This window comes from Paramormyrops kingsleyae, chromosome 5 (assembly GCF_048594095.1).
Source record: "Paramormyrops kingsleyae isolate MSU_618 chromosome 5, PKINGS_0.4, whole genome shotgun sequence".
In the NCBI taxonomy this organism is placed as follows: domain Eukaryota; kingdom Metazoa; phylum Chordata; class Actinopteri; order Osteoglossiformes; family Mormyridae; genus Paramormyrops; species Paramormyrops kingsleyae.
The window spans coordinates 4,381,953-4,401,027 of record NC_132801.1 but is presented as its reverse complement, the minus strand read 5'-3'; the positions used below and the strand labels follow the sequence as shown (position 1 = coordinate 4,401,027).

The following is a 19,075-nucleotide window of genomic DNA, read 5'->3' as shown; positions in this document are numbered from 1 at the left end:
CCACGTATTCATTGAGTAACCTCAGCAGCAGATTACAGCTAGTTAATTATTAATATTTTCAAAATCCAGTTTAAGCACTTGAACGTTGGAAACCGTTAGAGAGCATGAGCAGTTAAAACACCACTGACACGATGGGACTGTTACCCAAACTAAACAGGCAGGTAGGTAACATTAGCTTTTGTTCATTAAGTTATTCTAGTGATTAAAGCTGGTTGGCTTCACTTGGCCTTTTGGCAGCAGAAAGATGAGCACGCTGGTGGGAATGCTGCTCTGCGGGTCAGGACTGGCCCCGCGTGGAGCCTCAGGGCTCAACCTTGGGCTAAGGAAACAACCTGGTCTAGGAGTAGGATTTCAGTTATGCAGTGAAACAGATTTGTATGTCGTACAAAGGCTCCGAAGTTAATCCCAGAAAATGTGTCCCTGTAATGCACCTTAGATCCCACTGCACGTTTGGGACGTTCGCCAATTAATCATGAGATGGGAGACCATCTGGTCAGAAGGATTTTTCTTACCCCCATTTTTATTCAAAAAACACCTTTAAAAAGATGCCCACAATTTTTACAAGACCCACACATTGGACATAAGATTTACAACAGAGTTCAGGAACATAATAAAGCTAATGGCTACAGACACTGTGCTTTGCCCGGAAATACATCGTAGGTGAATGGGCCGGTCTATCTGGCGCGTCTGAGCCAATATCACCCACTGATCACAGCACCACCCTTAATGTCACGTTAAATGTGAACTGTCATCAGCAGCCTGAGATGCTTCTAGATGCTGTATCTATGAAGGAGTGTCCAGGGTGGCCAGTGACCTTTTCTGTGACGGTATAATACTCACAAAAAGTTATACGGCCTATTTATAGGTGGAAAAGACCCAGAACCTTCTCACTGTGCTTCAGAAATCATAACTAAAGGGCTGGAATATTCCCCCAGTTCTGTATATAAAACCCCCATAGATGTACACAACACTACATATATAAATACAGCATATAATGCTTCCCAAAAGCTCCCCTTACCAACTCATATTGTTGGAACTCTTCATTTACCGGCTATGCTTTCGGAATACGTAGTCCTGCTAGGTAAACGTCTTTCACTCAAAGGAGTACCAGTTTGTTCCTTTGCTCATCACTGGGGCTGTTCCCCTCAAAGGTTTGCCAATTGTGCCCTATGGCTGTAGGTAAGTGTACCTTTTAAGGTACAGAAATGGACTCTGAGGAACATCCAAGGTACAAACATTAATGTACCCCCCAGTAGTACCAAAATAAGTTCCGCACAGTCAATTTCTGTGCCTTAAAGGTACAACTGAGGGACCCTTGAGGGTACAGCCCCAGTGAAAAGCAAATGTAGAGCTGGTACTCTTTTTCTCTGTAGGATATATATTTTTTTTCCAATCTAACATGTAGTCCAAGGTCTAGCTTGGTTAAATCACTTGCCAACAGTAACAAATCACTCCAGGTTTGTGCCCCCTAGTGGTTAGTTGATATAGTTACTAGCATACCTAAATGGTTAAGGAATTTAAGTGAACGTTTTAAGCATTCAAGCTCTACTGTGCATCTTAGTGCTGTAACGCTTTGGAGCTGATGCAGACGTAAGCTGCATTAAAATGTTTAACACGTATTCGGCGCTCCCATTTTGGCATAATCTTGTCTCTCTCAGTTGTGCAATGGAGCAAAGAGTTTGCGAGGAAAACCCACGTCCAGCTTCTTCCCTGGGAGGGCCTGAGGGGGTGTCTCGTCCCTCCAGGGGGCGCTGTTCTCCTTCTCAGCCATGAGGCCCCCGTAGCAGGCCCGGCACACGGCCTGGTACTTGTCCGCTCCTCCGATCACCTCCACCTGGGGCATGAGGTCACACCACCAACTGTAACAAACTTATGGTTCCAGAACTGGATCGATGGCTGTGCTACTGACTGGACAGAGCTGGGTCATTGGCCAAACGGGTCAGGACCACTTAACTTCGACTGGTGACTGTAACTTAGGCCTCAGCTTGCTTGAAATGCACTTTTTCTGAATGGACTTCCCACTAACGCTGCATCTGATCCTGATCAAAGCGGTAAAGCCTTTGCCGGTCGGCGGAGGCGCCCCCTGGTGGCCAGGCCGCAGCCCCTCACCTCCTTCTCGTCCCCCAGCCTCTTGGTGTAAGCCGCCTCTTTGAAGCACTCCATGCAGACAGCGTTCAGCTTCACCACGCTCTCCGCCAGTGGCACCAGGCCCAGGATGTTTCCGAAGGGCTGGGGGAAGGGGGACAGACTCATTATACAAAAAGCCCCCACAGACTAGCGGCCTGTGCAGTAGGAACTCTCACTGGGGAGACAGATTGAGTTTTTTTGTTTAGCCAGTAGGTGGCGTAGAAGAAAAGGAGCACCTCAAACACCAGCCCTGCCAGTTAAGTATTTGGGATGGTCCCTTTTGAACATATATTTAACAAGGACTGTTCTAAGTAGGTAAACAGCTGCTTCTGATAGATATGGAAGCTTGGCCACCCGGACCAGAACCAGCAATTATTAGAATATGCCTGTCATTCTGCAAGTGTGACTCATTCTGCAGTTTAGGACAGAGGCACCACTACCTTTCTCTGGAACGTCCCATCCAGGGCAGCCACAATGATGGTCTTGCCTTGGTTGGCCATCTCCTCGCAGAACTGGACTGTGTCTGGGAACTGTGGGAGGGAGGCGGATTCACATGAAAATGAACATATTCTATTGGTTGACTCAACTGGCAATCAAAAGAACCTGGCCACCTGTGCCACTCCCTTAGGCTGGTCTGCGGCTCACGGTAGTTATATGCAAAAATGTTCAGAGATAACCAATTAGAATGCAGAGGAGGTGGGTCCAAGACAACTGATTGGTTGGTCCCGCCTCCTCTACAATCTATTTGGTTCTCTCTGAACAAATCGTTTTTCCTTCTACCCTCATAAAATTTTTGTGGAAGAACACCCATGAGCTGGTCTGCGGCTAGCATAGTAATACTGTGTTCTATTTCAACACGGAACTTCCGAGTTCCTAGTTGGAAATTAACTGGAACGCTGGAATTCCGACTCGTGAACTTGGAGGAATCTACAGAACCCTGAGCTCAAAAACATAACTTAAAACTGTAGTTTTATACGGTTTAATAGCATTTATGCTTTATTTGTAGCTCATCAAATCTGTCATACACACAGTAATGTTCAAACGCTATCTGAGGACGTGTCGCTCCGGTGTTTTTATGCACAAAATACCATGTAATGTGTTATCTACAGATATTGCTAACAATTAATCAGGCTACAACTGATGCCCGTTTCATTAAGCAGGATTTCTTGCTTAAGTGGACACCTTATCGGATTTAAGATAGTCGGGGCTAAATGTAAGTGAACGAAGATAAAGGCCATTTGAACTGAATTAAAACCGGCTAAGCAAGAAATCCTGCTTTTCTGAAAGGAGCCCCTGGCATGGCTAAATGGCTTTCTGACTCGCTGGAGTGCGTTTAACTCATGGTTGACATCGTTCCCAGCTCCAAGTTCCGACCTCTGAGGCAAATGGAACGTAGAATAATAATTTATCTTCGAGTTTAGGATGATAATACGGACAGGTTACAGCTGGCCTCCCTATATGATTGTCTTGAACAAGAGTTTGCCATTATGTATTTCTGAATACAATGTCCATACAGGGATGTTGTACATTTTCAGCAGCTACCAGACACTATCAATAAGAAAACACAATACTTCTTTGACAATACACTTACAAACTGTCCCTCATCGATGCCGAGGACCTCAGCCCCCAGGGCCAGACCGTAAACCTCCTGTAACCGGCTGGCGGGCACCGCCTCCATGGTACTCCTGTGGGTGTGCACAGGGGTTGTTAGCTCCTGACAGGCACGCACAAGAACGCGGGGTGCGGGGTGCGCTTACATGTCGTGCGTGGCCATGCCCTGCTCGGAGTAGCGCGTGTCCTTGGAGTATTTGATCACCAGGCATTTATAGCGGGCGACCTGGAAGCGGCGCACTCTGCGCATCAGCTCGGTGCTGTAAAGGCAGATAGAAATGAAAGGTCGAACTGTGTCAAAGCATGCATTCCCTTCCATGTATCTGAGCTGATTTACAGTAGCTGCTCATTTTGTCCAACTCATATGGCGAAAGGACAAGGCACGGCAGCGTTTCCCTCTCTTATACCCCGCTTCCGCTCCATGCAGTCCGCCTACACGGACAAGCCAGACCCTGCTTACCTTTTCCCCGAAAACATCGGCCCGAAAATGACCTGCGAAAAGATTCACACAAATACATAAATTAATTTAAAAAAGAGGCAATAATACGTGGAATGGCGCCAAACATCAGCTCAGGTGAAATAAGCTCATTTACCTGGATATGTCCCCGGGCGCGCATCGGGGAGTTCGGCAAGATTCGCGGGACATTCAGGCACTCCATCTTATTTCAGCCTTTAAAAGCTAAAAATAAAATTAACAAAGGAGACTAAGAGCGCTTATTGCTGAGACGCGAGCCCTCCAGCCGGTTCAGTTAGGAAGTTGAAAATCGCGCCAGCGGCTTCAGCAGGCTGTGACGTCCCATTTCGAGGAGATTTCCGCTTCGCGGGGGCGAGTTCTTGTTTTACTGGGTGGTTCGGGAAATTCATTAATATTCATGAGAGATCCGCTATCTGATTGGTCGGTGAAAGCTCCCAACGACATGTGCTTCCAGTTTTTTCTGTCCAAGGCATTCACAGGCCAATCATCTCTCATGAATATTACTGAGATATTCCGAACGACCTTGTCGAAACGGAATATTCACTATATATCCAGAGTCCTTTAAAAACTATTAGGGGCGGGAAACCTGTTTGAGCACGGATAAATGTCTCAGGGACAAAATGTCTCGATTAAGAAAAAAAACTATGGCTACGTTTTAAATACCATCATGTCCGTGGTAAAAAATAAAAATGCATTTTAATAATAATATCCGTCAGAAGTCCACTTTCTGTTGATCCCCTGCTTTACTCTGACTTTTGTCACATTAAAACGATACTAAAATATGACCTGCAACCGGTACAAGAGCGAAGTGAAGGAAGTGAGGAAAAAAACTTTGATTGAACGACCATTCAGCCAATCACAGCAAAGGTATCGGTTGGAGTTAGTGACGAGGGAACGAGAGCTTCTCCTCTTCAAATAAGTAAAATGGCAACGTACTGTCCTTTTGGATTTGGGAAGGAAAGTTTTGAGGTACAATAAAGTGATATCTGATATTACATCACGCTAAATTAGAAAAGCAATGTCGTAACGTCAGCATTTTCTACATAATGTATGCTAGACGAGATTAATTATCCCTGTAAGCCCTTGCTAGCCAAATGGCATTGTATTTAACGTTATAGCAACTACTAACTAGCTAGGGGGTAACTTTACAGTATATGTTAGGCAAGTACCTCCGTGATTTTCTTTTTTTTCAGTCTGTCTCTTGCAGCATCATACGTTCCTATCATACAGCTGTGTTTTGAAGCAATCATTCTGTTTGTGTCACGCAATATATAGCATGGAGTTGAGGTGACAGCTTCAAGCTTGCTACCACAGGCTTGCAATGTACTGAGGCAAGCTAGGCTATTGTAACTTATTCAGTGTTGTATGGTATTTATATTTCTGTAGTGTTGTAGATGCATATACACTCATATTTACACAGGGTTATGCATTCGTGTTATGTTAGGGATGATTTGAGCTTAGTAGTTAGTCGACTCTGCGGAGTCCCCGTCCCGTTCTCAGTAACCCTAACTTAAAGCCTTTGATGTTGTCCCCCACAAACGACTCTTGTTAAAGCTTAAAGCTGCAGGAATTTTAGGAACTGTGGCAGCTTGGATCAAAAACTGGCTAACTGATAGGAAGCAGCGAGTAGTTATTAGAGGCACTATGTCACAGTGGGCCTCCGTTTATAGTGGGGTACCGCAGGGTTCAATTTTAGGACCACTATTGTTCCTAATTTACATTAATGATATTGACACGAATACATACAGTAAACTGGTTAAATTTGCAGACGACACTAAGGTGGGCGGGGTAGCAGATACTAATCTAGCAGCAGAGAGGCTCCAACGGGATCTGGATTTAATTAGCGAATGGGCTGATACTTGGCAGATGAAATTTAACACAGATAAATGTAAGGTAATCCATGCAGGGAGCAGAAATATACAGTACAGATATTTTATGGGTTCCACTGAAATAAAGGTAGCTGATTACGAGAAAGATCTCGGTATGTATGTTGATGCTTCCATGTCCCACTCTCGCCAATGTGGGGAAGCAATAAAAAAGGCGAACAGAATGTTGGGTTATATCTCTAGATGTGTGGAGTTTAAGTCAAGGGAGGTGATGTTACACTTATATAATTCCTTGGTAAGACCCCACCTAGAATACTGTGTGCAGGTTTGGTCACCATACCTCAAGAAGGACATTGCTGCCTTAGAAAAGGTGCAACGAAGAGCTACGAGAATGATTCCTGGTCTTAGAGGAATGTCTTACGAGGAGAGGTTAGCGGAACTGAATCTGTTCAGCCTTGAGCAAAGGAGACTAAGGGGGGATATGATTCAGGTCTATAAGATTCTAACGGGTCTGGATGCCGTTCAGCCAAATGACTATTTCAATATTAGTCTAAATACTAGAACTCGTGGCCATAAGTGGAAATTAGCGGGAGAACATTTTAAAACAAATTTGAGGAAGCACTTCTTTACACAGCGTGTAATCAGAGTATGGAATAGTCTTCCTGCTATTGTAGTGGAAGCTAAAACCATGGGTTCCTTTAAATCAGAGCTAGATAAGATTTTAACAACTCTGAGCTATTAGCTAAGTACTCCCCAAACGAGCTTGATGGGCCGAATGGCCTCCTCTCGTTTGTAAATTACTTATGTTCTTATGTTCTTATGCTCTGTGCTTGTTTGGGACAGGCAGTTGCAGCAGACTTCTGCTTCAGTGAGACAAGATTTTGTTGTCAACAAGGATGTTGTTAATGTTCCACAGGTGACCAATCAATTAGGTTTGACCACTTGCAACGAATTCAGCATTTATTTTGACTGGTTTTAAAAATTGGGGAGAAAAAAAGCCCTTGAATGATTCAGTTCACTTGAAAAATCAGAATGTCACAAGACCGCAATAACAGCACATGAGCATGAGGACAGGTCAGTTCAATCTCAGCTATCTAGTGTGGCTGCTAAACAGCAGGAGGAAGCTAGGGCATGTCTTTGAAAATCATTGGTGGTGTGCAGGCATGGCTTACTTGATCAATTACTCAAGTACAAATCAGAGGATGATCCTTGCCAAGTGGTTGATGGGTGGAAAGGATGTCTATACTTCAGCTCCAATTCAGAATGAATTCCTGCAGTTGCTTAGCAACTCCATCATAAGATGATATCAAATCACTTCCACACTTGCAGTTTGCTGTGATGACGGATGGTACACGAGATGTGCCCAGAAAAGAGCAAGAGGCATTGTGTCTGAGATATGTTGACCATGATCTAGTTCTTTGGACTTTATGAGGTTTCTCTGACTACAGGAGAAAATCTAGCTAGAGTGGTGATGGATGTGTTACAGTACCTGAATTTGCCCATCATTGGATTATGGGGACATGCATACAATGGGGCGGCAAATATGACAGGCAAATACAACGGAGCACAGGCCATTATCAGGACATAACCTCTTGCTCATTATGTCCACTGTGCTGCACACTGTGTTAACCTTATTACACAGCAGGCCTGCCACTGCTTAGCTGGGCCACTGCTTAGCTGGGCCACTGCTTAGCTGGGCCACTGCTTAGCTGGGCCACTGCTTAGCTGGGCCACTGCTTAGCTGGGCCACTGCTTAGCTGGGCCACTGCTTAGCTGGGCCACTGCTTAGCTGGGCCACTGCTTAGCTGGGCCACTGCTTAGCTGGGCCACTGCTTAGCTGGGCCACTGCTTAGCTGGGCCACTGCTTAGCTGGGCCACTGCTTAGCTCACTGGGTTGAGTGTGTGGCTCTGACCCTGATTCTCCAACATCACGGCTTTGAAACTGGCTAGTGACCTGCTTCATCAGTCATTTGTTAATTTTGTGGCCAGTGGTGGCTTGATGGTTAGAGAAGCACACTTGTAATTGAAAGATTACTGGTTCGAATCCCCGACCAGCAAGGCACCACTGAGGTACCCTGAGCAAGGTACCGCCCCCAAGCACTGCTCCCTGGGCGCTGAATTAGCTGCCCCCTGCTATGTCACGAAGGTCACATATGGGTCAAATGCAGAGGACACATTTCGTTGTTGCGCACTGTGTGCTGTGGTGTGTTAACAATGACTACTGATCACTAAATTCTACTGCCTCAAGATTTATTGGCACTCCATGGAGTGGGTCAGCTAGTTAGGAATTTTGTTTAGGCAGTCAATGAAACTGAAGGAGATTTTCAAGGGGATCTGAGGAGGGCTCCTCACACTATAAGACCTCTTTGTCCAACAAGGTGGACAGTTCGCACTAATGCTATCCGTGCTGTAGAGAACCAGAAGGAGCGTCTAATGCATGCTTTGGCTGAGATGGCAAAAAGTGAATCGGATGTAGTTACTAAGGCACAGGCCTTATGTTGGGAAATGTTGTTCTTGGTATTTTCTGTGCTTTGGAGGCAACAGAGGAACTGGAGGCTCTGAATGTGTCCCTCAGTGTGCAGTTTAGGGAATGATTTCTGCAGGAAGGAATGCAAATGTTCAGAAATCTTGAACGAGTCCTCTTCACTGGAGAGGTAAAAGGTGTCATGCAACAGTACCCAGAACGTAACTCGGACTGCCTGAAAGTACAATGTTTAGCAGGAAGTACAGTTTCCAGTCTAGCAGTGAAGTTGCAGTCTTTCTTCAGGGGAAGGGTCCAGATGTCCATGGCTTCTTTGTTCTTCGACTGCTTCATGTCATTTAGGCCGTTTGTTACTTTAACAGTAACATTTGCATGGTTTTATTTGCATAGTGTAGATGTAAAGAAAATGTTGAAATGCAGGAAGTTATATATAACTGCCTGTGGTTATAATTATGTTATAATTTGGCTGTGATCAATTCCCCTTGAAATTTACTTCCCCATCCTAGAACCCACACACACACACTTTAAAAAAGCTTGATACACCCCTTGGGGCGAAAGTCCATTTGGTTCAGTTTTAGGCGTTGTATCTATCATGAGGATGTTTTAAGAAACAAGTCCTTGGTCCCTCTTACCTTTGTGCTGTCTCATGTTAATCTTTTTTGTTTGATAAACCTCAAAGCGTGAAATGCAGTTCATCTAAAGTGCAAAGGGGTACTGGGGCCTGTTGAATTCAACACCAGAACTGAAATCGGAACCAAATCATTCTCCAGGATAAAAATGTGTTATTCGCATATAGAGTAATACTGATTGTAATCTTTAGAAAATAAATGCTCATAAGGATCCACAGTCTGGGATTTAAGCTTGGGGAGGCTGTGTTGGCACCAGACGAGTTAAAAGCCACAGTGTTTGCAGACGATTGCGCGTCTGAAGCGATCCGGCAGGTCAGGGTTTCAAAGTCCAGTTCAGGCATGTTTTGTCTGACTGCCTGCAATATGGCCACCTGGAAGGAAATGAAGCGAGATGTGAGTATGTGGTGGTCCCATAACCGGGGCGAAAGGCACACTCGTGGACCAGACACTTACAGGATAATATGGCGTTTTTGCTTGACGTTTCCGTGTTGTTTTATGCACAAGAATATACGACCGAGGTTTCGGTATACTTTAATGTATACGACTAATGTTATGCAATATACAGCCGTGGTCAAAAGTTTTGAGAATGGCACAAATATTAATTTTCACAAAGTCTGCTGCCTCAATTCTTATGATGCCAATTTGCATAAACTCCAGAATGTTATGAAGAGTGATCAGAGGAATTGCAAATAATTGCGAAGTCCCTCTTTGCCATAAAAATGAACTTGGTCCCAAAAAAACAATTTCTACTGCATTTCAGCCCTGCCACAAAAGGACCTTCTGACATCATTTCAGCGATTCTCTCATTAAAACAGGTGTGAGTGTTGACGAGAACAAGGCTGGAGATCACACTGTCATGCTGATTGGGTTAGAATAGCAGACTGGATGCTTTAAAAGGAGGGTGGTGCTTGAAATCATTGGTCTTCCTCTGTTAACCATGGTTACCTGCAAGGAAACACATGCAGTCATCAGTGCTTTGCACACAAAGGGCTTCGCAGGCAGGGATATTGCTGCTAGTCGGATTGCACCTAAATCAACCATTTATCGGATCATCAAGAACTTTAAGGAGAGAGGTTCAATTTTTATGAAGAAGGCTTCAGGAGCCCAAGAAGGTCCAGCAAGCACCAGAACCATCTTCTAAAGTTGATTCAGCTGTGGGATTGGGGCACCACCAGGGCAGAGCTCGCTCAGGAACGGCAGCAGGCAGGTGTGAGTGCATCTGCACACATAGTGAGGTGAAGACTTCTGGAGGATGGTCTGGTGTCGAGAAGGGCAGCAACGAAGCCACTTCTCTCCAAGATGAACATCAGGGACAGACTGATATTCTGTAAAAGGTACAGGGGTTGGACTGCTGAGGACGGGGGTAAAGTCATTTTCTCTGATAAATCCCCTTTTTTTTGTTTGGGGCATCCAGAAAAAAGAGGAAAAGGTGAGAGCTACCATCAGTCCTGTGTCATGACAACAGTAAAGCATCCTGAGACCATTCATGTGTGGGGCTGCTTCTCAGCCAAGGGAGTGGAATCACTCACAATTCTGCCTAAGAACACAGCCATGAATAAAGAATGGTACCAAAACATCCCCCGAGAGGAACGTCTCCCAACCATCCAAGACCAGTTTGCTAATGAACAATGTCTTTTCCAGCATTATGGATCACCGTGTCATAAGGCAAAAGTGATAACTAAGTGGCTCGGGGACCAAAACTTTGACAATTTGGGTTCATGGCCAGGAAACTCCCCAGACCTTAATCCCACTGAGAACTTGTGGTCAATCCTCAAGAGGCAGATGGACAAACAAAAGCCCATAAATTCTGACAAACTCCAAGCATTGATTATGCAAGAATGGGCTGCCATCAGTCAGGATTTGGCCCAGAAGTTGATTGATAGCATGTCAGGGCGAATTGCAGAGGTTTTGAGAAAGAAGGGCCAACACTGCAAATATTGACTCTTAAACTTAATGTAATTGTTAATAAAAGCCTTTGACACTTATGAAATGCTTGTAATTATACTTCAGTATACTGTAGAAACATCTGACGAGAAGATCTACAAACACTGAAGCAGCAAACTTTGTGAAAACCAATACTTGTGTCATTCTCAAAACTTTTGCACACGACTGTATATCATATGTGAGGTACCTGCAAGACACTTGTGTTCTTAGAGAAATCATCCAGTGTTATTTAGAATTGAATTGTGACCAAGCCAGTGAAATTTCAAACCTTAGAGTAAAAATTGTCACTTAATCCGTATGATGATTAATATAATTATTAACAGGGATCCATGAGTAAAATGCAAGGCAGAAACATTCACTGACCGCCCCCTAATGCTGCCATACAAATGTATACCCGCAGCCATCCACAATAATTTATAGTTGAGAAAATTGAAAGTAATATGCTTATAGTTATGATATCTTATGAAAAATAGATCAATAACCAGTAGATTTTTGTCTAATATTGCTGGTGAAACTTGCCAAAGCTCCTTAGCGGGATAATCATTTATTATTATTATGGTTGATCTAATTTTCTGATACAGAAATATGGAGACTCAAGAAAAAATTATGTATTAAGTGTAGGTGACGTTCAAAAAGAATTCCATTTGTTCTTGCTACTTCTGTCTCTTTTTGCATGATTTCCAACTTAGCGCTGGTGCTTGTGGTCAACCAGTCAGAAAGTTTATCGCTCTTCAGCAGTTCTTGTTCCAAGGAAAACTACCTAATTTGGAGTAGGTACTAAAACGGTTCTGGATCTGCCTCCGGGGAACTATAATCGGCTGACTTCCTGCGGTGTGAACATGACAAAGGTCCCTGCTTCTGGAAAAAGGTTCTGGTTCCAGAAAAAAGTGTGTGAAAGCCCCTTTAGTAAAACGTGCCCACGTTTCAAGATATCTTGGGAACGAATTAATAAAACGTCACCACGATTTGACTGAAACGCTGAACTTGTCCCGTCCGAGGGTAATGCCTCTTGTGAGTGCTCGTTGCCCTTTTTTTCCATTTTTGATTTGAGCACAAAATGGGAAAACAGGTAACAACTATGACGCGTTTTTCCATTTCCAGTTTTGTGCTCAAATCACGGAAAAAACAGACAACAGGCAGTAACAACATTTCACTTATTTCTCGAATCTTTTCGAAAGCTTCCTCTACAGTCCACCTGTTCGCCAGCAGCAGCATTTCTGCATTCGTGTTGTGGCTTTTGCCTTGTGTTGACCCCTTTGGGCCCCCGTATACATGACTATGAATTGATTCATTAAATTCATTTTGTTTGTTTATTATATGTGTAATTACTTTGTGATTTGAGTGTAGGACATGATTTTTGGAATGTCTTCCGGACCACATGGTGTCATACAGACCTGTCACGGTCTACAATGCAGCCATTATTATCCGGCGTGCTTGTTATGCCGGCTGGCCATGGGTATGGCCACCAGCAGAGGGCGCCGTGAGCAGCCCGAATGACGAGCCGGATGTTCCGCAGGAGCTCTGCCGGCAGTACTCGCCCAGCCAATGGTCGCACAGAATGTCCGCGGACGAGGTGATAAAGGCCCACGAGGCATCGCTCAGAGAAGGTTGGTCTGTCTGCATCTCTCAGTCCACTTGCACCCAGGTGAAGCCTTATGTGTAAACCTCACTGTGAGTTCAGCCACCACCCCCCCAGACTGACAGCCTATGTGTGTGCGTGCCAGGCACAGAGAGGGCGCGCAGCATCACCCAGACGCTACTCAACGTGCCGTACGGAGAAGGGCAGCGGGAGAAACTGGACGTCTATGTGCCCACCAACCCCTCCCTAGGTAGAGTCCCTGCAGCGTGTGTGTGTGTGTGTGTGTGTGTGTGTGTGTGTGTTTGACCCCTCCCCCCAGGAATACCAGGTCCTGGCCTTCAGTGTGTAGTTTCATACCAAATAGCCAATCGAAAGCTAGGGTGGCTGTGCCTGACCTCCGACCCCTGATGTCACTGATGCCCCTTTCCGTGTTTCCTGCTGCAGAGATGCCCTTAGTCATGTACCTTCATGGAGGCTACTGGGAGGCTCTCAGGTACGAGGTCCCGCGTCCGTCCCCTGACGAGACACGGGGGGGCGCATCCTTACGGTGCCTTTGTCCGTATTTGCGGTCCCTAGACAGAAAAGATTGATCCCATTGAATATCGACTGCTTAATTGGAAATAATATTCAGGGAACATTTTTTCAAGCCGTGTCACGTGACTGTTGCAGCAAAGAGGAGTCTGGCTTCATGGCGGTCCCGCTGGTGCAGAAGGGCGTGGCCGTGGTGGCCGTGGATTATGACATTGCTCCGGGAGGTAAGCGGCCTTTTGTTAATTCAGCCTTATGAATCGACAAACACCCAAGTCACTAGGTTGCATTACAGGTTGATCTTTATCTAGCCCTGTCGCTTCTCCTTGTAGGTAATATGGATCTGATGGTGTCTCAGGTCCGGCAGAGCGTGGTGTCCGTTGTCCAGCAGTACGCCCACATCAGGTACCAGAGCATGTCACATGACTCAGCAGTACGCCCACATCAGGTACCAGAGCATGTCACATGACTCAGCAGTACGCCCACATCAGGTACCAGAGCATGTCACATGACTCAGCGGTACGCCCACATCAGGTACCAGAGCATGTCACATGACTCAGCGGTACGCCCACATCAGGTACCAGAGCATGTCACATGACTCAGCGGTACGCCCACATCAGGTACCAGAGCATGTCACATGACTCAGCGGTACGCCCACATCAGGTACCAGAGCATGTCACATGACTCAGCGGTACGCCCACATCAGGTACCAGAGCATGTCACATGACTCAGCGGTACGCCCACATCAGGTACCAGAGCTGGGTCACATGACTCAGCCTGGAGGTATGGCAGTGGCTGGTATGCAGAGAATGGCCTCCCTGTCTTACTCACTCTGCAACCTGTGTGCCGATTTATTTGGTGAAAAGAGAAGCTCCTTACTGCCTTTCCTCATCTCCCCCTCCCCCTTTCTTTCTCTCCCCCTCCCTCCCTGTCTCCCTGTTTTCAGTGGTGTGTACCTGTGTGGTCACTCCGCTGGGGCTCACTTGGCAGCGATGATCCTGTCCACAGACTGGTCTCAGTACGCCGTCACCCCCCAGATCAAAGGTACGAGCTCCCACTGCTGTGTGAGATGGACTGACGCCACTAAGCAAAGACACTGACCTGATTCTGCATAAGGGGAGGGAGGTCCAGTCAGTTTAAATCGACCTGGGAAACTGCACCGCTGACGACGAGACATCGGCATTCAAGCCTCGTGTCCGTGTTCTGTGGTGAAAATGCCTCACGCCATCTCTAGCTGACTCTGGATCAGTTCTGCCCCCACTCAGAAAAGCTGAGTCGCACACTGTCTCAAAGCTGGTTAGGGGCGATTTTCCCACTGAAGGGACTCCTGACAGATGACTGGGAGAGTGTGGTGTTCTGGTAACCGATGGAACCACACCAGTTCTAACAGAAGCAGAAACTTGACCGTTGGCATATGTGAATCCAGGCTGGGTCTGAATCTGTGGCAGGTCTCTACGGACACGTGTTTGAAGAGTAGTGTAGGGTTAGGGTTCGAGATTTGTGCCTCTCGCTTGTATTCACGGGAAAGCTGTATTCAGGAAGCATCTGTCTATCAAAACAATGTAAAATATACATGGTTCATCAGTTACAGGCAACTCAGTTACATCATTTTATTTTGCAGGTGCACTTCTGGTTAGTGGCATTTACAACCTGCTGCCCATCCTGTCCACTTACGTCAATGAGCCCCTGAAGATGACGGAGTATGTGACCATGTGACCACGTGACCATGTGACCTCTACAAGGAGGACTCTAGTCCAGAGCACCCGCCTTGCACGAACTCTTTCTTTATTGGGGTCACACTCTTATCAGAGTTCTCAAGCTTTTAAAATTTTTATTTTAAAAAGACGTAAAATGTAGTGAAGCTCAGTCTGTGGTGTGGAGAATGGTAAATTAGCCCAGTGCTTCCCCTTAATGGTATGGTTATATTACTGGACACTGTTAGCTTAGCTTAGCTTCTGTAATAATCTGGCCTCTGTCTGTGCTTCTTCCTCTCACAGCTGTGTGTTAAAATGAGCTGCTTTCATCTCCAGTGCAGCAGTGTGTGCATCTGACTGCAGTGACAGCCTGTGCTTGGCCGGGACATCCACGCACTGCATAATCTAACCCCCCCCCCCCGCCCCCACAGGGAGGTGGCATTGAGGAACAGCCCAGGCCAGCTGGTGCCCCAGATGAAAGACTCCTCCTGTGACATCGTGGTTGCCGTGGCGCAGAATGACTCCCCGGAATTCCGGAAGCAGTCTGAGGATTTCTGCAGGGTCAGTGCGTAGTGACTGAGATTAGAGCCGACAAACACACACACACACGTACACACACACACACACACACACACACGTACACACACACACACACGTACACACACACACACACGTACACACATACACACACACGTACACACATGTACACACACACACATACACACACACACACGTACACGTACACACACACACACACGTACACACACACGCACACACACATACACACTCGTACACACACACACACACACGTACACACGCACACACACGTACACACACACGCACACACATGTACACACACGTACACACACACACGTACACACATGTACACACACACACACATTCTGCCCATCCTGGGTGGGATGATGGTTGCTGTCATTCACTGACAGGCCCAGCCCATTTCCTGTTGGTAAATACTGGATCACACTGGGATCAAACCAATGACTTAGACAGTGTATGACAGTCTCCCTCTCGCAGCCCCGTTCTCATCAGACCCATTTGTCACTGTTGCTTGATACCAAAAAAAAAAACATGATTAAAGATAAAATTAATTATTATACAAAAGTATTAGGACACCTGGCCATTACACCCACAGGAACTTTTATCACATCCCATTGTAAACCCATCGGTATCAGTATGGAGCTGGTCCTCCCTTTGCAGCTATAACAGCTTTTTGGAGGTTTTCCAAAAGATTTTGGAGAGTGTCTGTGAGAAGGAGAGCGTTTGTGAGGTCAGGCACTGATGCTGGATGTGAAGGCCTGGCTCACAATCTCCACTCTTGTTCATTCCAAAGGTGTTTGATGGGGTTGAGGTCAGGGCTCTGTGTGGGTCAGTCAAGTTCTTCCATACCAAACTCACCCAGCCATGTCTGTGTGGACATTGTTTGTGCACTTGGGCACAGTCATGCTAGAACCCCAAACTGTTCCCATAAAGTTGGAAGCATAGAATTGTCCAAAATGGCTTTGAATGCTGAAGCATTAAGAGTTCCTTTCACTGGAACTTAGGGGCCAAGCCCAACCTCTGAAAAACAACCCCACACCATAATCCCCCCTTCACCAAACTTTACAGTTGGCACAATGCAGTCAGGCAGGTAACTTTCTCCTGGCAACCGCCAAACCCAGACTTGTCTGTCAGACTGCCAGACAGAGAAGCGTGATTCATCACTCCACAGAACAAGTTTCCACTGCTCCAGACTCCAGTGGCAGTGTGCTTTACACCACTGCATCTGACGCTTGGCACTGTGCTTGGTGATGTGAGGCTTGCATGCAGCTGCTCGGCCATGGTAGCCCATTCCATGTAGCTCGCGGTGCAGTTCTTGTGCTGGGATTAATGCCAGAGCCAGTTTGGAATTAAGTTGACACAGTTATTGAGTCAACAGAGCGTTGGTGCCTCTTACGCACTATGTACCTCTGTGCACTAAGCAGTCGGTGACCCCGCTCTGTTACTTTACGCGGTCTGACACTTTGTGGCTGAGTTCCTGTTGTTCCTAAACGTTTCCACTTTGCAGTAATACCACTTGCAGTTGACCATGGAATGTCTAGCAGGGACAAAAATTCACAAGCTGACTTATTGCAAAGGTGGCCTCCTGTGACAGTACCATGCTTGAATTCTCAGTTCTTCAGAATGACCCATTCTTTCACAAATGTTTGTGAACCTGATTGCATGTCTAGATGTTTGACTTTATACACCTGTGGTAATGGCAATGGCAACTTTATTTATAACGCACTTTCACACAACGAAGTTGTGTGAAGAAAACATCTGAATTCAATGATTACCAAGCGTGTCCCAGTGCCTTGTCTATACAGTGTATTTACATCCCCTCTGAGAATCAGACCTGGATTTGTGTAGGTTACCAGGTAGCTAAAATCAGCTGAACCTCCCTGGCTCCAGGCTGGGGGGGGGGGAGGTCTCAACGGTTTGGAAGTGCCCCATGACGAAAGACATCAGTCAGGTGTGGGGATACACCAGTGCCATACTGGGAGCCGTGGCCTTGGTGTTTTTCCCAGTGGACAGACATTGCCTCTATGCAACCGTTACTGTTTGGAGCACCCAGCCTTCTTGGAGAAGCGGCCGAAGTGCCTGAAAGCTCATTTCCTACCACAGTTCAAACACATGCAGGTAGATGAATCCTAAACTGCGCATACTGTGCAAATGCTGGCAAACGTGAGCCTGTGATGGACTGGCATGCGATCCAGGGTGTCTCTCTGAATCATGCACTATGCTGCCCTTGCAGTCCGTCCTTAGTGACCCTGACCAGGACAAACGGTTGGAATATGGATGGATGGATGGATGATTTAATAGAATATTCTCATTTTGCAGTCACAGCAGTAAAATTTGGCTCGTCACAGGAAAAAGCCATAGATCCTTATTCGCTTGAACAGAATCAATGTTTCTTTGGAATTTCTTTAGTTTAATTTAATTAGTAGTTATACAGCCACATGCTTCGCTTTATATATCACGTACACATAGGGCTGAAGTGGCACCTCAGGCCTGAATGCAGAACCGTACAGGCCGCCGGAATATCCCCGCGGTCTCGCCGGTCCACCGGAACATCCCCATGGTCTCGCCAGTCCACCGGAATACCCCCGCGACCTCGCTGGTCCACCGGAATATCCCCGCGGTCTCCCCAGTCTGCTTTTACCTCCCCCCTTCTTACCGCGCTTTCTCCTCCAGGCCCTGCAGTCCTCAGGCTTCCGGGTCACTTTTGAAGACGTCCCAGACACGGATCACTTCAGCATCATCGAGAGGCTGGTCGAACCAGACTACCGTCTCACGCAAGTGTGTCATCTTTCCCCCGAACCTCTGATTGGTCCAGTATGCTGGTTCCCAGACCTCTGATTGGTTTGATGTGGTTGTTACCAAAATCTTGGATTAGTCCAGCGTGGTGGGTCACACACCTCTCCTTGATTCCCCTACACACCTGATTCAACTAATTCTGGGCTTGGTGATTAGTTGATTGGTTTTATGGGACCATCTGATCGTTTGGGAATCTAATTTTTAGAGGAAAGGAGGGGTTTAGTAACGCCTGCTTTACGGTAAAGGGTGCAGTGATGCAGTTGACTTAAATAAAGTGTGTTTGGTAGGATTCCCGTCAGACTTTGTTTCTTTCTGCTCTCCTCAGCTCTTGCTAAAGATGATGAACAGAACTTAAGCCCACAGACTAGAGGCCTGCCCAGATTCTGCAGGACACTGCCACCTACAGACAGCTCGCTTTGCCTTTCTTTTCATTTTTTTTTGCCAAGGAAGCCCTGGTCCTCCTACCAGGTCACCCAGGGCTCAATATCTCCTCACCAGACGTTATGTTCTTTCCGCTTGTAAATGCAGAATACAGAATACAAGCTTTTCACAGTGTGTAGCTTCTACAAATATCTTTGCCGTACAGGCTTTTCCACAGAACTGAATTTCCTGGATTATGTATTTGCCAAGTATTTGCTAAATAAATTACAGAATGTTAAGATTTTAAAAAGGTGTTACTTGATTTGAAACCGATTGTACGGAATGTTTGAAATGGTGCGTACAGAATAACAAGGATTTACAATATGGTCTCCTGTTTGCGTAAGAATTTTGTATACATTAATTTAATAAAGATATGTAATTAGCATTTACTTTACGTCCAACTCTT

At 46.0% G+C, this 19,075-nt stretch overlaps 2 protein-coding genes across 3 annotated transcripts; one reads left to right on the top strand and one right to left on the bottom strand.

Annotated features, from left to right (window-relative positions):
* Positions 1 to 490: 490 nt before the first annotated feature.
* On the bottom strand, positions 491 to 4,984 carry tk1 (thymidine kinase 1, soluble). Its single transcript, XM_023816931.2, has 7 exons — positions 4,332 to 4,984; positions 4,199 to 4,230; positions 3,885 to 3,998; positions 3,719 to 3,812; positions 2,568 to 2,657; positions 2,110 to 2,229; positions 491 to 1,834 (listed from the first exon to the last, which is right to left on the bottom strand). The coding sequence occupies exons 1-7, from the start codon at positions 4,395 to 4,397 to the stop codon at positions 1,655 to 1,657; spliced, it is 696 nt and encodes a 231-aa protein (XP_023672699.1). The 5' UTR covers positions 4,398 to 4,984; the 3' UTR covers positions 491 to 1,654.
* An 85-nt stretch (positions 4,985 to 5,069) lies between these two features.
* On the top strand, positions 5,070 to 19,058 carry afmid (arylformamidase). 2 transcript variants are annotated; one of them, XM_072711925.1, is made up of 11 exons: positions 5,070 to 5,182; positions 12,611 to 12,701; positions 12,819 to 12,923; positions 13,118 to 13,166; positions 13,343 to 13,428; positions 13,534 to 13,606; positions 14,148 to 14,245; positions 14,823 to 14,901; positions 15,327 to 15,456; positions 18,127 to 18,231; positions 18,575 to 19,058. In XM_072711925.1, exons 1-11 carry the CDS (start codon positions 5,138 to 5,140, stop codon positions 18,602 to 18,604), a joined length of 891 nt encoding a protein of 296 aa, XP_072568026.1. In that variant the 5' UTR covers positions 5,070 to 5,137; the 3' UTR covers positions 18,605 to 19,058. The 2 variants fall into 2 exon arrangements, with proteins under 2 accessions (XP_072568026.1, XP_072568025.1); XM_072711924.1 differs by lacking the exon at positions 5,070 to 5,182 and adding an exon at positions 7,845 to 9,543.
* The last annotated feature ends 17 nt before the right edge of the window (positions 19,059 to 19,075 follow it).

What these genes read in the sequence shown, in the direction of transcription:
- tk1 (XM_023816931.2), bottom strand. Translation starts at nt 4,397, where the DNA reads ATGGAGTGCCTGAATGTCCCGCGAATCTTGCCGAACTCCCCGATGCGC. An exon ending in GCGCCCGGGGACATATCCAG is followed by an intron (nt 4,231 to 4,331) that starts GTAAATGAGCTT and finishes ATCTTTTCGCAG; the next exon opens with GTCATTTTCGGGCCGATGTT. An exon ending in ATGGGACGTTCCAGAGAAAG is followed by an intron (nt 2,230 to 2,567) that starts GTAGTGGTGCCT and finishes CCCTTCCCCCAG; the next exon opens with CCCTTCGGAAACATCCTGGG.
- afmid (XM_072711924.1), top strand. Translation starts at nt 9,349, where the DNA reads ATGCTCATAAGGATCCACAGTCTGGGATTTAAGCTTGGGGAGGCTGTG. An exon ending in GGAAGGAAATGAAGCGAGAT is followed by an intron (nt 9,544 to 12,610) that starts GTGAGTATGTGG and finishes GATGTTCCGCAG; the next exon opens with GAGCTCTGCCGGCAGTACTC. An exon ending in GCCCACCAACCCCTCCCTAG is followed by an intron (nt 12,924 to 13,117) that starts GTAGAGTCCCTG and finishes TTCCTGCTGCAG; the next exon opens with AGATGCCCTTAGTCATGTAC.